Genomic DNA, 21,083 nt, shown 5'->3' on the forward strand with positions numbered 1-21,083 from the left:
ACCAAAATGGCGTACTGATCAGCTAACTAGTATGCCATGGTGTACCGAGTGTCTCTATGACATCGGACCAGTACGGTCCCGATGCCAGTACAATGGAACTTGCTTGAGATGTTTAGAAGGATTTTATGCATCTCTCAGCTACTATTTTCAGTTGAGGATTATATGTTAAAATTAATGACTTCCCATCCACAACATCTATCTAAAGTACATATCGTACGAGCAAGTTATTTAACACAATATAAGGATGTCGACCTTGCACCATGCACTCACAAATCCATACATAGTAGCCAGATCAATGGGTATCTTTTTGATAGAGACTGATATAGGCTGATACATAGAGATCTGGGCAGACATATTACCCTCTTTTCTCATTTTAAACATGTAACTATCCATCATGCCCTTCCCACCTAATCTATGAGGATTTGAAAGCCTATTGGACATGATAACAAATAAAAAGGCATCTTCTACATCACACTAAAAGTTGCAAATCAAGGTAATAATATGTGCTTCCCAGTGCACTGACAACATCCATAGTTCCATACTATCATGTTAATATGCATGGTTACATGTTCTCCAGTAGTTCTTATGTTGAATTTTAAGTGTGCGTTGCTAATTTGTAAGTTAGTAGGATATCAATTTGTAGGGTTCATTACTTAAACTATGTAATCTGCATCCTGAATTTCAATCAGCATAGATATCTTGAAGACTTGTAATCCAGGCGCATCTTTAGAAACAACATTTATTAAAGTATGTCTATACAACAATACAGAGCAATCAAAACTAGTCTATGTTTGAAAAAATTGAATAATGCAGGTTATCTTAGGGCACTTCTCACAAACTTTTAACAAGCTTTCATATACTTATCATGCTAGCACATGCCAAGTGTCAGCATGGTATGTGTAAGCATAGTGTAACATGTAGCCCCTGATTAACATGGGCACAAGATGCAGTACTTCCATGCTTGCTGCACCACTTTCCCTACAGAACCCTTCAGATACATTATAAGTATACTATTTGCCCATGTGACTTCAAAAGGAATTTAAATGCTTAAAACTATACAACTCAGCACATCCTTGTATATAAGGCTCCAGAATTTCTAACCACAATTTTAGCAAATCTGTAGCAATCATCTAAAGAGATGGCATCCAGGTTTCTCTCTCTTTTAACAGGGTCACATAATATCAAAATGTACAACAGCGAGCAAATCATTTGTCTCATAATCTTGTCAATTTTGCATCTAAACATTGCTCACAGCCTCACATGATTCAAATAAAGTATTATCTATTTCTAGAACTAGACTGAATCATCATAGAGAAAAAAATAATAAAATGCCTAATTGGAGACTGAATTATCACCAGACAGCTAATTGCCCAGGCTTGACCCTTCAGAATATAAGTTGATTTACCTCCTCAGGTTCGAAATCTAAAACTATCATTCAGATTTCACAAGCAGGCCAGCACTTCCACCATATTTGGTAAAATCTATTACCTAGAAGAAAATGTTTTTCTATATAGAATATGCTACCGCAAATCCTAACCGCAATTGCCGCTTATCAATTGGGAACTATAGTCATAACAGCCAGCATGAATGTCCAACATTTTTTCCCCTAGTCTTAGGTCCAACTTCCAATATTAAGAACAACAAAAAATAATTAAGAATAATCTGAATTCAGTATTATAGAGGATGTCTTGAAAAATAGGGGGATTAAATTGGAAAAAAATAGTTGCTTGAGACCACCAGGCTAAGGCAACAAAGTTGCACGACATACATAATCCATCAGCATATTGTTTTTGCAAAACTGATTTAAAAATGCAGGTTAAGGAATGGAATATATCATTGAATTTGTAAAAGCAATCAAACAAGAAGGTATATGGATACTGTATAATATTATGGCATACTATAGTATATATGTGACTAAGGATGTATGTACGCATAAAAATATGCACAAGAGTAGCAGGCAAAGACTAAAAGTTACTGGTTTCAAACTGATTCTATCAGCTGGAGAGGATCCTGCCATTGCTGCATACCTGAAAGATCATTTAACTGTATAAAAATGGCAGATCAAGAAACCGGATTTGAAAATGATAGCCAACAAAATTAGCATCATCAAGAAAGTTCAACAGCAATGGTGCCAAGAAAGCTGTGAAATACATTATAACTTAATGAGATTGTTGAGTTTGGCTGCTTAACATTCTGGTCTTAGCTCTTCTTAAGGGAGTTCATCACAAGTTTATGCCAATTATACAATTATAAAGCTCATAAGTTTGAGGTAGAACCAAATTGGCAATAGTAAGATGATCTTAAATCAATACTTGAGGTGGATGCACATGTGAGCAGATTGCAGCAACCTGTCAACAAACTGAAAGGCACACATCTATCATATTTAAACAAATGCGGCCCCCAAATAGACATTCAGGCCCATAGGTCATACAATGTTCTACTAGATGCCATGTGTCAGGCATGTAAAATACCATATAGCATATACATTTGATGGCAATGACTCCATATGCATCTTGAACCTATATGATGTGGCACATCTAAAGATGTGCCCTGTGTCATCTAACCTGCCTCAGTGAGGTCCCATACATATGCTACATGTATGGACCAGGGACTCGAGCTTCTATCTATGTGCCTACAGTTTGCCTCATGAGTATCTAGGCACAGTCGCATGCAAGGTTCGCGGACTTGGTACCGGACCCTGTACCGATTGCCGGCCGTACGGTACCGTACAGGACCATACCATATCGTACCACACCGATAATAAAAAAATCAAAAAAAAAAATCCCACCAAATGACACAAAAAAAAAAGAAAAAAAACAAACTGAACCGGACCGAACCGAACCGGCCTTGGTACGGTACGGTGCAGGGTGCAATGGCCAGTTCAAACCAGTACGGAATACCATAGTTGCATGTCGGTTATTTAGGAGTCCTTTCTCTACAAGACATAATTGACATGGCATGCACAGGTTGTGCCACGAGCTACATGGATGGGTAGAAATGGGTATGGGGTAAGTGGTCAACATGTCGATGGCCTCACGATTGATATATCAGCAACCTTGCCATTCTAAAAGCTGGTATACTCAAAGGTCCTAGAGCTCTGTCCTCTTCACCTTTTACAAGTGCCTTCATGTTGCACATGGGGAGGTTTTACTGATTCAGTCAACTAGCTTGGTCCAGCTTTAAGGTAAAGGAAAAACCTAAGGTGCTAATTTATCATGCAGCTGCCAACTTCATGAAATTTTAAATTTGTTCATCATTTGGACCTCCGCATTTAACTAGATACTCTTGTTCATTTTTTGATAGGCATGACTCAGATCAGTCGTGACTTGTGGAGTAACAAACTACCACATCTATAATTTGGTCCATGACAATTGCACTGATCAGATCTTCTCTCGAGTCTGAATAATGGATCTTTTAATAAAGTCCCACACCATTCAATCTTACCTCTATACTCAGTAGATTCAGTGTATGCCTGGACAGAGTAAAGGGGTAGTGGAGATTGTTAGATGCACATGAAAAAAAATTATAGTAATGAATAGTCTATATCTTTATAAAACAGATTCCTATTCCTGTGGTGCACTGTCACCATGACGGTGTCTTTGCCTTGTATGTTCGGGTTATTCCCTTGTCTATGGATTATTGATCCTCTTAATCTAGTGCTACTGCACATCAGAATGCCCTGCATTCCAGATTTAAGAAATTATTGCTGTGTTTGCATCAAAAGAGTAGCACAAACTAGTTTCAATAACCTATGAAAGTCATTTCATTTCCTCTCATTCATTATTCAATTTGAATGGCCGCAAAAGACAAGTGTGCAAGAATACACTCCAATTAAGAAAAAGAACTGAACATAAGTAGACAATATCATAGAAACAGCATGAAGCATTAAAAATTCTTACACCAGCATGGTATCTTCAACTGTGGCTGCAAGTGGAGAAACCACTTCAACAGTTCCACAATCACATAATGACCTACAATGACACCAATTACATTATAAGTTAGCATTCACTTATAGAAAGAAATATATTAAACTATAACCAAATAGCTAAAAAGAAATACTGAACACAACAAATAACAGCAAAATCGTGATCACTACTTGTGCAAGCATAAAGCTCAGAACTGATGCCGTCAAATCACAATAAGTTAAATAATCCTTTGGGCTGGGTTGCCTTATTTGCACTAGTTTGTGAACATGAACCCTTACTTTGCCCCTTTTTATCATAGTCAGCTTTCTTATTTGTTTCTATTTATGTAGTTCATAAGAATAAAGATTATACAATTTCAAACAAGGAGTCACAGTATGTTTTATCCATATGTCAATACATACATATACACACAAAAATACATAAATACAGGCACATATACACATCAAGAATTTAAGTGCCAGTTTCATGGGGCACATCAGGATTGCTTGGCATGACACATGTCATCAGATGCCATGCTGAAAAATTAAATTAAAAAAAAAACTTAATAGCTCTTTTCCAAAAAAAAAAAAACTTAAATAAGTGATGACCCAAACTGTATGGACTGACTGATGGCAGTTTTGATCCAGCACCAAATGTGCCAGCTAGCATAGACCGGCACAGGTTGGTGCTTGGAAATATAACCGTACCACGATTTAGGTACCACTGGCACACTGTGGGCATGGGCACAATGGCACTAGCACACACCTTATGGTATAGTCACTGCTCGTTTTAGGTTCCTACTATAGAGTGATACTTCTTTATAGTCCAATTAAGAGTTGCTTCATGCATTAAAACAATATTTTAACCCTGCACACAGTATCCTACAAAAATTTGGTATATAACCATGCCAAATATAATGCAATGTGTATTTCAAACTAATAAGAAATTCTAATAATCCACTGATATTAATGTAATGAAAATGCATGAGAAAAATAGACAATGTTCATTGATAAACTTTTGGATGAAAAAACATCTGGATTCTGGAGATTATGGTATAAAAAGAACAAGGCATCATATTAGATAAAAAATTTGGGCGCTAAGATAAAAGACTTAATTACCAGACCTTTTATTTATTGACAATGTTTGAATGCAATACAATAAATACACATGTATGTGTGTCAGTGTGTGTATGAACTTTAAGATTGGAAAATTTTCCTATCATTTATTTTGATGAATTTTGAATTTTTGATATTTTGTTGAACTGAATGGAGGTGCTTGCTTATTTACATATAATGTCTTGAGTAAATGGAAATAAAAAAACCAAAAGATATGTACTTAAGTAAATAAGGTTTGTTTCCAATCAATTGTCTGTTGAGTATGGGCAATCCACAGCCAATGAACAATGTCATGCCGCCTCTCCAAGGTAATAAAATGTTGAAGAAAAAAAATGTTTTGAATATTTTCATTTTTTGGCTTAGTACAAGAACGTATCAACCCAAGCCAAAACAATACAGGTCAACATGGGCCAACACCACTCAAAATCAAGTGGCTTGCTCTATATATATCTATCTGTCTATCTACACACACACACATGTACACACACATATTCTGGCTTAAATGCTCCAAAGGAAATAATTAATTTTAATATGCCCTTTGTACCTAGGCCCAAATACATGGTGGTTATCCAAGTTGATAATCTGCACTTTATCAAGTTCTCCCTATCTTGGATTACACACACCAAAATTCAAGCAATACAGATAAATCACCACCAAATATCCACACAATTTTTTTCTATCACTAAAAATTATTCACTTATTGATCATTTTATCCGACCCTGATAAGTGATCAACATTGAAATTTTGGCCATACACAATTTGGACATTTGAATCATCATATGGATGTCCCATCACATGGTTTAATTACAAGGCGTAACCAAGCAATTTATGCCCTATGAATGTTAGAGCCGTTCTCATCCCCACCACCCACAGACACACACAGACACAGATTACATATTACATAGATGCGTATATAATTTTGCTTATGCTCCATTTAGGGCCTCTACTTAGGTGTTGCACTACGTTATATTAAGTGTGCACTTTTGCTATTTATCAAAGCAGAATATTTGTTTCTTCAATCTACTAACAAGTCCTGCAGAAAGTAACTGGTTTTTATGTCTCCAACATAAAAAACCCATGATAAAATCAGCCATCAATAATAAGAAGTAGCAAATGGCAAAGTCCACAACATGAGGTCAACAATAAAGTAATACCCTTCCATGTCAGTCCTCCCATAGGTTGTCTTTAATCCTACAATACCACAAAGTGAAGATGGAATTCTAACTGAACCTGCCTCCAAAAAAATTAAAAAAGTATCAAAACCCCAGAATAAAGGAGGCAGTAATTCTGAAACTTCATTTTGTACAACCTCCACCATCTGTTCCTACTGCTGCTGAACATAACCCAGATGCTACAAGTGCTGCTGGACCAGAGGAAGATCCACCTGTATACCTTTCAACTGAGTGTGGATTTCTAGTTGTTCTGTAAGATATTAGAAGCTGAATATGTAAGCCTTGAAATGATGATGAGATTATTGCAAAAAAGAGAGAATTTCCAATAACAATTAGTACAAAATATTGCAAATAAATAGAATTTATAGGAGACAAACAACAATGCAATAAAGATGAAAGAATAACAACACGCGACAAAAAAAGAAACCATTATGGCTAAGCAGGGGAGAGATATCGCTCCCTCAGCCCCACCTTAAGCATTGGGCATTTGGAATGAAAAATCTTAACTTGTCGAAGACTCAATGACATGAAATAGAAGGACATCAAAATATCAGCAACAAAGGTCCTATAACATTGGTAGATGAAGGGAAAATGGTCCTTATAGATGGTCTACCTTAAGATGAAGTTGCCTCAAAAGATGATTTTATAGATGAGGATAATGAGGTTTATCAAGATACACATAAGCATCAAACAGCTTGGAGATCCATCTTGATGTAAACTTCCATATTGGAATTAGAGTCTTGTGATTTTTTGTCTAATAAATCAGTTGTCCTTTTGGAAGCAAAAATAGAATGGCAAATATCAATTTGAAGTGTACAAATACTCATGTTGGAGCAAAGGATAGAGCCAGTCATGTTGGACCATGATGTCATGCGTGTGCTGCAGCATGCTTGTCTATGTCAGTCATGTTGTCCCATGCCAGAGAATGCTACGCCAGGGCCATGCTAACTTGTATGTCAACACAAGCAAGTGCCATGGCATGTACTATACCAGCCAGTGACTGCTACCACTCCAATGCCAACACCAACATCTCCCTCCTTGCTCAAAGATGTCTTAAAGTCATATAAGTAACAAACATTTTTTCCAGTTTTAACTAGTTTGGTCATCATGATGGTTCAAACTTAAAAATCCGTTTCGGTACAGCATGAGAATTGAGATTGAGTTCAAGTAGGAAATGTTATCAGTGGTTTTTGGGTTCCATTAGGATTCTTGTATTGTAAAGTTCTATTTGGCATGTTTTAACAAGAATACTAACCATTATAGCAGTTGCTATAGTGAGCTTAAAGACAGGCAAACCATAATTACGAAGTAAAAATATGTTTTATTCAGTTATGAATAAATGTTTCTTTCCTATTTCGGATTCCTTGAAATTGCCCCTTAGCCACATTGCTTTTGTATTTTCTTTACATCTTCTCCGATTGAACCCAAACTGAGAATAAGAATGTTCTGATGATTACATTATCCCTTCACAACACTCAGACTTAGTCTCTCTTCTATACATTCATACCACAGGTGAAGTGAAAAGTTGAAAGTTGAAAGCATATAAACAGCAAAGAATAAAGAAGGAAATATCATGAGAGACAACTGATTGTTGCATATTATCAATCCATTCATTCATGAGGGTGAGTTTTGGTGCAACAATAAGATTGCTGCATTGAGACCTAGAGGTCACGGGTTGGAAACACAAATATACTCTCGACACACGGGTTAAGGCTGCATACATCTGACCCTCCCCAGATCCTACAATGGTGGAATGCAAAGATGATTAAATTCCTAGCTGACAAAAGTGCAAAATATTCAGGAAACAATTTGTCAAATTATAAATGACTACTATACCATCAAAATTAGAGATGAGTTTCTGTGCAATAGAAGTGACTAATACAAGTGCATTCTTTTAAACTTAATAGTTTTTCATATTTTTAATTAAGTTGTATTGGGAATAGATGTGCATCTGAGCTGTTTTTCTTGCAGTTGTCAGGTGAATTTTTAGGAAGATTTTTGACTCCTACTTTGATTAGGATTAGCATCTTAAAGCCCTGTTTCAGACAAAGGATGCACATAGAGTGCTTCAGGCTTTCAGCTATTAAGGGTTTATCTCTTGAAGCTTTAGGCATCTTTGCGCATGGAGTTCAAAAAATCCAGATTGAGCATCAGTAAGAATATGACAATTGATCCATGCTCCATAGCTAGAAAAGAACCCTGCTGAACATGTCAAATGCAAAGGTTCCATCATAATTAGTCAGATGCAGATGTATGCAAGATATCAATAATAGTATGTCAGCTATTGCATGGGTAAGTGGTACAACTATTCTAGTCCAATTCATTGTGGTAGGTGACATGATGCTTTCAGAAAAGAATGTCATGTTTAGACAAACTAGAAAGTTTGACACAATGTCATGATGATAACTACACAATTTTATGCACCATAGAGAGCCAAAATGTCTCACGGCTTACAAGGAAAACTACGGATTTAGATTAAAGTGCAAAAATCAAGTCATCCAAGTCTTTGATAATGTATAGATTCCAAGGGATGGAAGTAGACAGATGAAAGTCCTTTCCATGGTTTGCCAAACTGGACTGAACCGATGGTTCGGCCCTGATTTTCGAAATAGGGCCACAGGCCAAACTGTCCGGTTCGGTATAGGTCGGTTCGGCCCTGTTTCCCTTTTTTTTGTTTTTTATGGTGCTACAATGTTCGGGGGGTTTAAATGAAGTTAAGGAATAAGAAGAGAAATCAGAGACTTCTCTAACTCTTTCATCGTCAAAATCCATTTTCTTTCCCTATTTACAGTGCAAACGACAAGCAAAACAAGGAGAACTCATCAATTAGAGGTACGTTAGTTTATCTCATCTTCCATTTCTCCTCTTCGTCCCTCTTTTTTTAAAAAAAACAACTTTAACATCCGTAAAAATTAAAAAAAATAAGAAAAAATCATGCCAAATTTTTTATTTTGGTATGATTTTATTTTATATTGTAAATCTATGAATGATCTACACAATGACACCGAAATTATTAATTTTTGTTAAGTATATAATTTTTTAAATTAAAAATATATTTTCAGAATAACAAATTATTAATAAAAATAGAACACAAAAATTAACTATTAAGTCAAAATATTGTTTAAAGGCTTGTAAGCTACTTTCAACATAAATTTGATATCCATTTATCAAAGTTTTAATGCATCCTATGCACAGTGGCCTTGGCCTAAATTTAAATGAAATTAAAAAATAAATAGCATTTCATGCATGCCCACTATCTTAGAAAAATATATATAACATCCGTGATAGAATTCTATATGAGTCTAAGACCAAATTTATTTTTTATAATTTTTTAATATTTAAATTTAAAAATATTAAAAATTTAAATTAATTTTAAAAATTTAGAAGAACGAAATTTTATTATTTTTACATAATTATTGAACTACTATGATTGTTCAATCTTCAAGAATGGATTCATCAAGAAAGAATAAAGAGCCAGAGCGTGACATTGTTTGGACCACGGGCAGATGCTCTCGGGTCGGCACCACTGAAAATGCAATTGGTACAACACAGAGTTCAAAGAATGAGGGATAACTAGATTGAAGCAACACTTGGTTGGCGGTTATCTCGATGTAGCTACAAGTTGAAAGTACCCATAAGAGATCCGTCAACAAATGAAGAAGCACTTGTGCTGATTTCAAAATAGCGAAGGAGAAGACTTCAAAGAAGAAGGCGAAGATAGACCGCCGAGTTACGCAGCCAACTTTCTATCACTCTAGAGTGTTAGAGGAAGCATCCATCCTAGATAATGAGGCACAGATTCAAGCTACTATTGATGCAAGCTTGGAAGATTAGTGACGGCTTAAGGAGTTGGCCAGGCATAGGGCTCAGTTTAGACCATCAGTTTATGAGTCAGGATCTAACGCTACGAGTATTACAGTAGAGTCAGAGTTTAGGAGGACCTCCTCAGTTAGAGAGCCTGTCAGTAGAGGCACAAGCCGTCTTGCTTCTATATTGGGAGATTTTGACAGCAAGAGGAAGTCCTCTAGAGAGATTCCAGCCGGAGTCACTATACATGACTTAGATCTATACACCTTCCCCAGTAGAGATTTCAAGAGATTTCAAATAACAGAGGGTTGATACAATGTTGAAGAAGCACAAGAAAAAGGATATGTGACGAGGTATTGCATCCTGATTTCACTTCAGCCACATCCCAATGTATGCGGTAGGCAACATATATTATCATTCTGCCATTACATCTATACAAACTGCTAGTCTAGGTGTAGATCCTTCAGGATCTAAGGATATATATGGTGAGCTTCTTGACAATAATAAGGAGGACCTACATAAGTGGATTGCATCATATCAGAATAATTGGCAAATGTATGGACTTACAGTGATGTGTGATAATTGGACTGATCCCACTAGACAGAGCATCATCAACTTTCTGACATCTTGTGATGAGAAAATATTTTTTTCAAAGTCCATTAATACTTTCGATCAGATGCACAATGCCGCATATATCCTCAGATTGATGGAGGAGGTAATCGATCAAGTCGAAAAGCAAAATATCATGCAGGTTATCACTGACAGGACCATAGTATATGGCCGTAGGGGAGATCCTAATGCAACGGCATGATGTATATTCTGACACTATTGTATATTGTATCAACCTAATGTTGATGGACATTGAAAAACTTAGTAGGATATAGAAGATAGTGGACTCAGCGTAGATGATTACTGGATTCATTTACAATCACACATGGATCTTATTATTGATATGACGGTATATAGAGGGAGACATATTAAGACTAAATGTCACACAATCGCTACGAATTATATAGCACTTGATAGCCTAATTGACAAGAAAGTACAGCTACGTCAGATATTTGTCAGTCCTGAGGGCAAGAGAATAGATATACTAGGGCAGGTACTAAGAAAAGCAATATGGAGAATTTAGTAACCAGACACACATTCTGGCAGTGGGCTAAGAATATAGTTAATGCTATCGAGCCTTTATAAAAGTGCTTCAGGCAATAGACAGCGAAAGATATCTCTAGATGGGCTTCTTGTATCACATGATGGAGAGAACAAAGCATCAATTAGGTCAGCAAATCCAAAATATGCCCATAACTACATCCAAATCATTGAGCATCGATCGGACTATCAAATGGGTAGGGACTTGCATCTAGCAGATAAGCAGCAAACAAGACCCTTCTGAAAATTCGATTGCTCTAATATTTGTACAAATATGTTGAACCAATTTTAAGATTTATTTGTAGCTTACTATTTGAACTCAAGATTTCAATATACGATATATGTGATAGGCATAGATGACGAGCTTCTAATGTCCCTACGAAATGTGATAGATAAGATGGAGCTCGATCCAAAAATCGCGATTATGTGCATACAAGAAGTTAGGTTGAATGGTTTTTGATTTTTTGCTAATTTAGTTGTATCTTCAACCAGTAACACATTATAATAAATATATTTTTTGCAGACGAAATATTCGAGGGCACTGATAGCTTTGCAACAGATCTAGCAATTGCAAGCCAAAAAAGTTAAGTCCAGGTAGATTATATATGAACGACAATTCTTATTAGACATTATATAGCTACCAATAAGTCTACCATGATATAATTTTATTTTTAATTTTATTCAATCTTAATGCTTTTGCAACTAAATGGTGGATCTATTTCGGATTGGCGGCGCCTACTCTAAAGTGACTTGCCCTCTAGTTCCTCTCCCAGATGGTCTCCTCAAGTGGCTGTGAGCATAATTAGTCAAACTTTGCCCTTATCCACAGCAAGCAGAGAAATCGTCTAATGCAGAAATGCTTTAACGACTTTATATATGTTCACTACAATCTGAGATTGAGGCTAAAATACATTCAAGAAGAAGTTGAGTTGAAATATTCGGATCCAATTGTGAACGATTTTGTTAATGATGAGGATCCGATGATCGGATAGATTGTAGGTCAACAGAAGGAACTGAAGCTTAATAAGCCAGAATCGTCTCCACGATCAGCCAGTTTCGTAACTAACGAGGTTGGGGTGGATGCTGAGCAATGGGCAACCAGTAATATTCCATGCAAGTTTTCAACTGATCAGTCACAGCAAACTTCCTTGCAAGGCATGACGAGAGGGCAGACAACTCCTCAACATAGAGACAAAGGAGAAGAAAAGACAGTGCCAGCCCTGATTGAGAGGGTGGAGCAATCAATTGATCCAGTTCACTCAGATTCAAAGATCAAGCAGAGCGGTGATGGTAATTCTCCTAATGGTCATGAATCTGGTAGTCATGGAGTGGAGGATAGGAGATCATTGACTACAAGACGCAGCCATAAGGTGGTCTTCAATTTACTGATGAGTCCCAATTTATGCATACCACACAGGATACGGACCATAGGACACGAACTGGAAGAGCTTATGAGAATACGATTTCATATAGATGACGTGTCCCTCGAGGTCATTCAGGATATTATGCAGCTGCAGATGACTTCGCACGTAGAGTTGGATCCATGAACGTATCAGGTTCTTCATCATGTTCTGAATCCTCTTATCCACACTACAGGCAGCTTATGATCCATACGAATATGATATGGTGCATTCGAGACATCATCTTCCGACGGCTACTATCCTATGCAATCCAATAAATCTTATGGATTAAATTTGCTGCCAATATATTTGGATGAACCCCTCCATAGCCATACTATCAGTCCGAGGATACCTCTCAAAGTTAAAGCTTCACTAAGAGATCTAGATAAGTTATAATCTAGCATGCATACTTTATGGGATAAGCGCAGAGGATTAGAGTATTGCATGGTTAGAAGGATGGGCTGATATTCTACCAGATTATGTAAATGATCCAGATATTTATAAACGACATCGATACTCGACAAGATTCTAAATCTCAATATGTATTGATTATTTATTTTTTATATTTCTTAATTGATTTGAGTATTTTAGGATTGAATAATATCTAGTCCTTTAATATTGTTTCTTTCTAACATAATATTATGTTAGATTCAAATCCGCATCGCACACCTAATTGTTGATGTATCGGAGTGATACAAATGTCAAATAGATCAAGGAACAACAATTTGAACTTAAAATCATTCAAGAAATAATAAAAAATTGATTAGATATCCTAAAAATCGGGAAAAAAATAAAATAAAAAAAATGGGCGTGCCAGTCCACATGTTTTGACAGTCGGTATGGTACCGAACCGGTATCGTATCGGCCGGTGATCGGTACACCATCCGATACCGATTCAGCCTTCCTTGGTCCTTTCTAACAAGCATCAATTCGCCACAGCTTAGTTATTCATAATCAGGCAGAACTATTAGCAATTCAACATGTCCCCGCAAAAAGACCTTTAGAATGATGCACATAAAAAAAAACAGACAAGATGGTCTATTGGATGGAACAGAAGACTTAATAATTCATGAAAATCGGAAACCACATCACTGGCACTATCTTTTTTCGGAGAACCCTTCATGTAGAAATTAAAATGGAAGCCCACCTACATCTAGGCAATCTTAGGAGAATGGTTACATGCTACATATCCTAATGGAACAGAAAAGAAAAGCCCATCAATCGGTTGGGGCCTGCAATATGGCGGTCACTCTAAGAGGAACTCTCCTTTAAAGCATAAATAGGGCTGACCATGAATCATATTTGGACTAAATCAGTGACATCCAACTCCTAACGAACAATGTCACATCCAAAACACGATCTGAACCTATTATATCACTAAGGGTCTGCATCTGATCCAGCCCATTAAGATATTAGATTCGGTTTTGGTTTTAGGTCTAGCAGGAAGTGAAAGGTGGCATAGGTGGACCACCCAACACAGCCTTAAAAGGGTGGGCTGGTGGCAGAGCAGGATGACATTTAACATTTAGTAACCAGTGAGAACGGTGGGATTTGAAAAAGAGAACAAAAGTGGAGCAGGAAAGGGAGGATTTGGGAGAAAAGGGATGAGGCAGGGCAGGAGGTATGTTGGGTCTAGGTTAGTGCCCAAAGGAAGATTGGAGAGCGGTGAGGTATTACCTTCTTATAGATTTGACCTTCTGGGTTCTATTATCACATGAAACACATTATTGGGAAGGGAAGGGACAGACAGGAGAGGCAGATTAAATCAATCCAAATCCAGTAAGACTAGGAATGCTATATTAATATCCGATTTCATGGATTCTTTATATGTGAGATAGGTTAACAGGCCTTAAGCTTTGATCACCACTTTGGAACATATGTGATGAGAGAAATATAGCTTAGTTTTGTTAGGACTTTTTTTTCCTCCTGTATATGGTGTGGAGATCTTCTTAGGAGTCTGAATAGGCTCAGAACTTCTATTTCAATACTTTGGGACTTTTTTACTATGTAGAAAAAGTATGCTTTAGTTCATAATACTCAATAATAATCTAAGGTTATAAAATAGAACTATTTCATGCAATAGGTTGCTATTTATAGAGATTAACAAAGGCCCTAGTTCTTCTTTTGTTGAAGTTGTTTCATCAAATGGAGTCCAAAATCATTATCAGTGGTGTGCCTCCTTTAGAGAATCGCATCAGATTATTAGGAAATGATTTCTGGTCATATCTGAGATGTCATATCTCAATGTTATGGTTCATCACCATTCTTATCACTGTTCGCTGAGTATGTTGAAATGGTCTCAAAATAAAGTGTTAATTTATTGTTTACATGTTGAAATCTAGTTATAAACAATAGGGCTAATGGTGGGTCCGGCCAGGACTGTGAGCAGGGTTCAAGAGAGGGGGATCAGATGAGGCAGACAGAGAGAGATGCCAGTCTATCGAATAAGTTGATATTATTTTCTGCAATTGCACTCTAACAAGTACATAAAGAGCCTAAACTTAATCCTAAAATTGCCAAGATAACCTGACAACAATATATTCAGTGCCTTTCACGCACCAATTGTTGTGCACCAATTTTGAAGTATAGAAGTTCTTTCTACAATTTAAATATCATACATTTTTCGCAACTTTAGGAAAGTAATATGACAAGTAAAACCAGAGAAGCACAAGGATAACATCTTACGATGTTGAGGGTATATTCCTGTACTCTACCTTGTTGTTACATATTTCATATATACTTAAAAATCAAATAATATACTTCCAGAATATGATATTTATGTTTCAAGCAAAGGATTCTTCACCTTGGTAAGGTAACTTCCATGAATTACATAACAAGTTCTGACGTTATGGAACTTCTAAAGTTTCACTTGCCATCACTAGACCATGTTCTTAGAATCACATGCAAAATGCTTAATATTTCCATGATTATCCCCAAGAGCATGAACATCAGTCACATCAAATTCCAGCAAAAGAACATTGAAGAACAAACATCTGTATGAAGTAAAAAGATTAGAGCAAAAGCGCTTCATGAAGCCCACCCATAATTTGGATTGTTCCCAGTCGTTCCAAGTCCCAACTCATGCATATTTGCTTTGCCTATAAAAATCACACCACAGCTTCGCAATCGAGAAACGCAGACTGCATCTTGGGTGACCGCACGAACTTTGTGAAACCATGTTGTAGCTCCTGAAGTCACAGCATTCAAAGATGAGATAAGCATATACCTTGAAAATCTGTCCCCAACAAAAGATAAAAAAGGGTGTCTAAACTTGCCTTTAGTTAGATAAGGATAGCAGTCTATATCATCTTTAATGGCCATAAAAATACCATCTAAGACGGACAAGGGTTTCCCTGCATATGCCAGATATAAGTAAGTGCAATCATGGGCGACAGACTCTTTTATCATTTGATGCACAACCATACAATGGCGGTACCTTCTAAAATTCTATTTGTGGAAGCTGCAGCTTGTGTCCTCACCTCTCCAGCACTAAAAGAAATCAACATTGGCACAGGGGGCTTCTTAGCACTGGATTCTTCTAAGGCTAAATGATATGTTCTGCAACCTAGACAATGGAAAGGTGAAACCCTTCTTCTGGAAAAGCATATATAAAAGATCAGAAACTTCAAAAATCAGTAGAAACATACAACCGATGGGGTTGTTATCTTAGACCGATAAGCATATGCATAATCACGGATCGTCCAGTACAAAAATGGAGTGGAATCACTGCTCCAATGTTGAGAGGGATCATATGGGGTAAGACACTCCGTGGCTGTTTCAAGACGAGCAACAGGGTCTCTGTTTTCATCCACAAGAACTACTCCCAGTTCTGGTTCTGAAAATTAGTCAGATCAAGCATTTAGAATCTGCCATTTTTACAGGGAAGATTGTATGCTTAGGCGAATCATACTATCATAGCCCTCCTCCTCTGCTCTCCTTTTTGAAGACAGATAACAGTGGTGGCAACCATGATTCTTGTCTGTTTCCCTCCTTTACTTTTTCGGGGGAATGACGCCATGATGGTGTCACAGCAACCATAAAATCCAACATGGAGAGAAAAGAAGAGGAGGAAAGAAACCATCACTGTTCCCACTTATGGAAGGAAAAATTTCGATAAAATGGTCCGCATCCCTAAGGATGTACAAGATAAATAGCATAGTAGCATTCTTGAAGAAAGTTTAGAAAATCAAAATAAAATCTGAGAGATTTAGTTTGTTAAAGATTAACAAAGCTTTGTATAATTCTCTCATCTTGTGATATTGGACCAGAAGCCATTGTCCAGTAAAGTGATGTTTACCATTTACTTTTTTTTTTTTTTTTTCTTTTTCCTTTGTCTTTTTGGTGAGAGTATATAGTCGAGCAAGTGCACAATTAAAACCAGGACACTCTGGGTAGCTAGTAGTGGATTATGCATCAGGCAATCTATGCTTGCAAAACATATAAAACGCACTCTTACATGCCAATGACGATGTCTAAATGGTTCTCATTTAAATATCGAGAAAATGGATGGCAATGAAAACTAGTGGACAAGACAGAATTTCATCTTCTCCATTACAAGTTGTACCTTGAGGCGGGAACTCCGGCCGGAACATTGGCCTCTCGGGAATCACAGTATTCTGCAACATCTGCAAAGCAAAAGGACACTTTCTGGTTGGATCCCCGTTCAAAGAGTATTGCACTAATAGTATCGCATCGACACGAACAGTGAGAACGAGGAAGGGAAAAGAAAGAGAAAAGGAAATTTTGAAATCAGGAGAGCGGGTAATGTCTATATCATTAGAACCTCGGTAATTCTATTCTGCCGCTTCAAGAAGGACGTAATGAGAGAGCCCAACGGAGGGGTTTCGATCAGCCAAACGAAAAGCCGCAGAGTGAACCCCGTCAGATGGGGCGCTGAAAGTCACCAAGAAATAGCAGCAATAAAAATAAAAATAAAGGTAGTTCTCATCAGCGAACCTCCAAGGTCGATTTCATTGACTCTCAAAAGACTTACAACGAACGAGCGAGCAATGGACGAAGAGCAGAAACCAAACCTTGGATTTTTTGGGACCGGTACTTGACGGCGGAGATATCGATCTCCTCCACCGGCATCATCACGCGCTTCTTGTTGCCCATCTCTCCCTAATTCGGAGTCAAGTCCAATTAAACTATACTGATGAAGGTTTTGAAAAGAATCGGAAATACCTAGAACAGCGTCATTGTGAGAAAGAGAAAGAAAAGGAAATAGGGAGAGAAGGGGTCGGATATAGCTGGATCTCTCTGTATTTCCGTCTTTCTATCTGTAGGGGAGCGGACGCGGTCGTTGTCGTTGGGTGCGGGTGGAAGGGAAAAGCGAGATGAGATGATGGCGTCGAACAGGGCAGAGGGTTCTTGATTGTTGATTCTTGACTCTTGCACATTTCCAGTCACCAAGCGGCGATTTTTTTTTTCCTTTGAAAACGGGGAGACGTTGGGTTCGCCATGCTATTGCGCCACGAACCATCCAGTCGACACAGGCGATTCCCGGCGTTTGACGTCGTCGGGGGATTTTAATGGGCACAACAACTTCCGGGGGTATTTGATTGGGAAGAGTGATGGTCTGAAGTTAAAATCGAAATTGGTAATTTTTATTTTAATTATTTAATTAAAAATTTTATTTTAATTTTAATTTTAAAATAAAATAAAAATAATTTAATTTATATAAATTTTATTTTTTTTATAAATTTAAATTTTTTATTTTAATTTTAATTTCGATTCCGATCATAGATCAAATACTTCGAGGAATTGCATCATGGGCTAGCGACCAGCATGTCCCTATCTGATTCCTCCTTGCACAGCTAGCATGCGATATTTTCTTTTTGTTGTTATCTTTCTAAATTATATTACGCCTGATATGCTTGCTTAAAAGCCTAATGAAACAAGGTAAATGCAGAACTTTGTGGAATACTACGTATTAGCCCAGGACAGGTTCAAATGCATGTATCCTTCTAGAGGCAGCAAATGCCAGAGCAGCACGTTTGAGCTTGTTCTCATTAAAGATGGCTTGCATTATTCATTTATAAGGACAACTATCTTCCACGGTAATGGACGGTGTGAGCGTCAAGGACCACGCAATACCACCTACTTTTATTCACAAGTCCTGCCAACATGTGGTCAGAAAATCGATGCAATATATGAGGGAGTTGGTAGTATTAGTTAGACCCCACCTACGATTTAATCAAGCACCGACTTCCACAACTGATCAATATATTGAATGATTTATTCTAAGCAATCGTCCAAGTGCCTAGAATAGCTTGCAGCATCTAGATCAGGCGGCCTGATCGGCTAGATTCATAAATGCGACCAAACCTAGGTAGATATACGTGCCCAGTTCTTCTAATTGAGCTAGGCGCTCGCCCAATACAACTCAAATTGCATAAGGTTTCCAGGGTCTGCTTGGATCTGCTTTGGTGACTCGAGATAAACCTAAAAAGCGAAGAAAAAAGAAGCCTTGTATACAGAAGAGGCTAGATTCATGAGGGAGGCGGAAGCCAGTAGAATTTTATTAATGATATACAAAAAAAAAAAAAAAAAGGAAACATGACCTCATGGCGCTTTTTCTATTTGGTGCAAAAAAGAAGGCTCAGCTTTAACTAAAAATCTACAGTAACATACATCCCAAAGAGGGTAGAATGGAAGTCTGATTTCGATAATAAAACCTCTCTCCACAGCATATGCAGCTAGCCAATCTACTGCCCTTCCCAATGAATGTGGGGTTGCTTTGAATACAAACAAGGCCCATTTCTAGGGTAAAATATCTTTCAAGAGAGGATTAATGGTTCCTGTTTTGAGTTTGCATTAATCCAGGACCTGATTGTATGTAGTAAGATCACCTTCAATCTAAACATGTGGCATCTAGGCGAAGAACCGCACATGGAAGGCCATCCCAAGCAACAGCTAGTTTGGCATATGGAACAGAGCAATGAAGAAGAGCTTTGCCCCTAGCGCACACTAGCTGAACATGCTGATCCTTGATAATGAATCGAACAGTTGCTTGAATACCTCGAACATATCTGTTGAAATTTACCTTCAAAACACCAAGGGGATGGGATGGCCACCAAACAATGACATTGCTTGGTTGAGGAGAAACCTAGTTAGAAGCAACACTCTTGGGCCTTGATTGTGCCTTGAAAGATTCATGAGCATAAGTAGAAAAATTATCCTCCATGTAGAAGTAAGAACACCTTACCAACTGAGTTAGACTAATCACTCAATTTGAAATAAGCATTCATTGGGCTATGTGCAGGGGCAGGTTTCTTATCCAAAATTGGAGAACACATCTTATTGTTGCTGGTGCATCCTCTCTCTTTGAATCAACAATATCTCAGACTAAGCTAAGAGCGGTATAGGAAGGTTTGGTATATCCTACTTCTAATTGTAGGTTGACATAGTTGTCTTGAGTGGGGATTTCAAGATGATGATTTCATAGCTGTCTATTGAGTTTAATCCTCGGTCATCTCTACCTGCTAGTTGATGCTCGATAACTCATTATATAGTTTTCTTGCTTCTTGATTAGGCACACTTACAAAAAAGAAAATAGTGCGGCTGATTAGATAGCATTTTTTATGGTTGAGCATATTGGTATTATGGTTTGGGGGTATACTCTTAAGATTGCACATCATTGTCATGACTTGATTTTGTCTAATGCTTGTAGTTGTATTTACACAATGGCTTCTTGATATAGTCGGATTCAACCCAAAAAAAAAAAAAAAGCATTCATGCTTTGCTATCCACAGCTGCCACGCAATGTAGACAATCAAGTATCTCACATTGTTCTTTAGCTAGGCATTGCCTATTCTAACCAATATCGACAAAGAAGCAAAGCAAGCTTCATGATCAGTGTTACGGTGGTTACTGCGAATGCCTTGAATCAGCATTATATCACAACACATGTCAAGCATTCAGGTCATCAATACGATCGCTGACCGTCGAATGAGCTGAGGAGTCTATCTTCATACTGAGCTGAGGCATCTCCGAAGTCTGACCTGTGTATAAGCTGCTCAGCTGACTTATCTCTTCAACGTGCGCGACAGCTGTCTATCCTGAGTAGATAAGATTTGACGTAACCATCTCCCCTGATCTCGGAGAAGCAATTAAGGGCTGAATTATCTCACCCAATTTGACATGACTAACAGTCCAACAATCTCAGGATCGTACAATCTCACAGCTAACAACTCAGCTGTCCGACGTTCTTCTATATAAGCAACCAGAGCCCCGAGAATCCAGGTAAGTTCAATCGAAACCCTCTTAGAGAACCCGTTGCTGCTTCTTTGTTCTCTGCTTTTCTAGCTTGAACATCGGAGGATCCTCGTCGGAGCCATAACCTCTGGTTTGAAACTTGTTTTGCAGGTCACTCCAGCACCAACATCTCCACTTGAGATTTTTAGATATCCATCTTTCGATCCCGATTAATTTAAACAGCAACAGATAGAGAAAGGGCCTACATTTGTATTCATGACTCCAAGACGGACATCTTCCTAGCTTTCCCATACCGTTGCCTCCCGATAGGCGACCAGT

General features: G+C 37.6%; 1 protein-coding gene across 1 annotated transcript in view; it reads right to left on the minus strand.

Annotated features, from left to right (window-relative positions):
* LOC105034552 (fatty acid amide hydrolase) overlaps nucleotides 1-18,098 on the minus strand; it is a 42,218-nt gene extending 24,120 nt beyond the window's left edge. Inside the window, 12 exon segments of the mRNA XM_010909764.2 lie at nucleotides 1,976-2,027; nucleotides 3,900-3,971; nucleotides 6,175-6,250; nucleotides 6,330-6,442; nucleotides 15,589-15,736; nucleotides 15,824-15,901; nucleotides 15,985-16,095; nucleotides 16,098-16,113; nucleotides 16,196-16,383; nucleotides 17,113-17,173; nucleotides 17,332-17,441; nucleotides 17,582-18,098. Of these exon segments, the coding sequence (XP_010908066.2) occupies nucleotides 1,976-2,027; nucleotides 3,900-3,971; nucleotides 6,175-6,250; nucleotides 6,330-6,442; nucleotides 15,589-15,736; nucleotides 15,824-15,901; nucleotides 15,985-16,095; nucleotides 16,098-16,113; nucleotides 16,196-16,383; nucleotides 17,113-17,173; nucleotides 17,332-17,441; nucleotides 17,582-17,663 (1,107 nt within the window). The 5' untranslated portion in view covers nucleotides 17,664-18,098.
* Between the last annotated feature and the right edge of the window lie 2,985 nt (nucleotides 18,099-21,083).

This window comes from Elaeis guineensis, chromosome 4, assembly GCF_000442705.2.
Source record: "Elaeis guineensis isolate ETL-2024a chromosome 4, EG11, whole genome shotgun sequence".
Classification (NCBI taxonomy): domain Eukaryota; kingdom Viridiplantae; phylum Streptophyta; class Magnoliopsida; order Arecales; family Arecaceae; genus Elaeis; species Elaeis guineensis.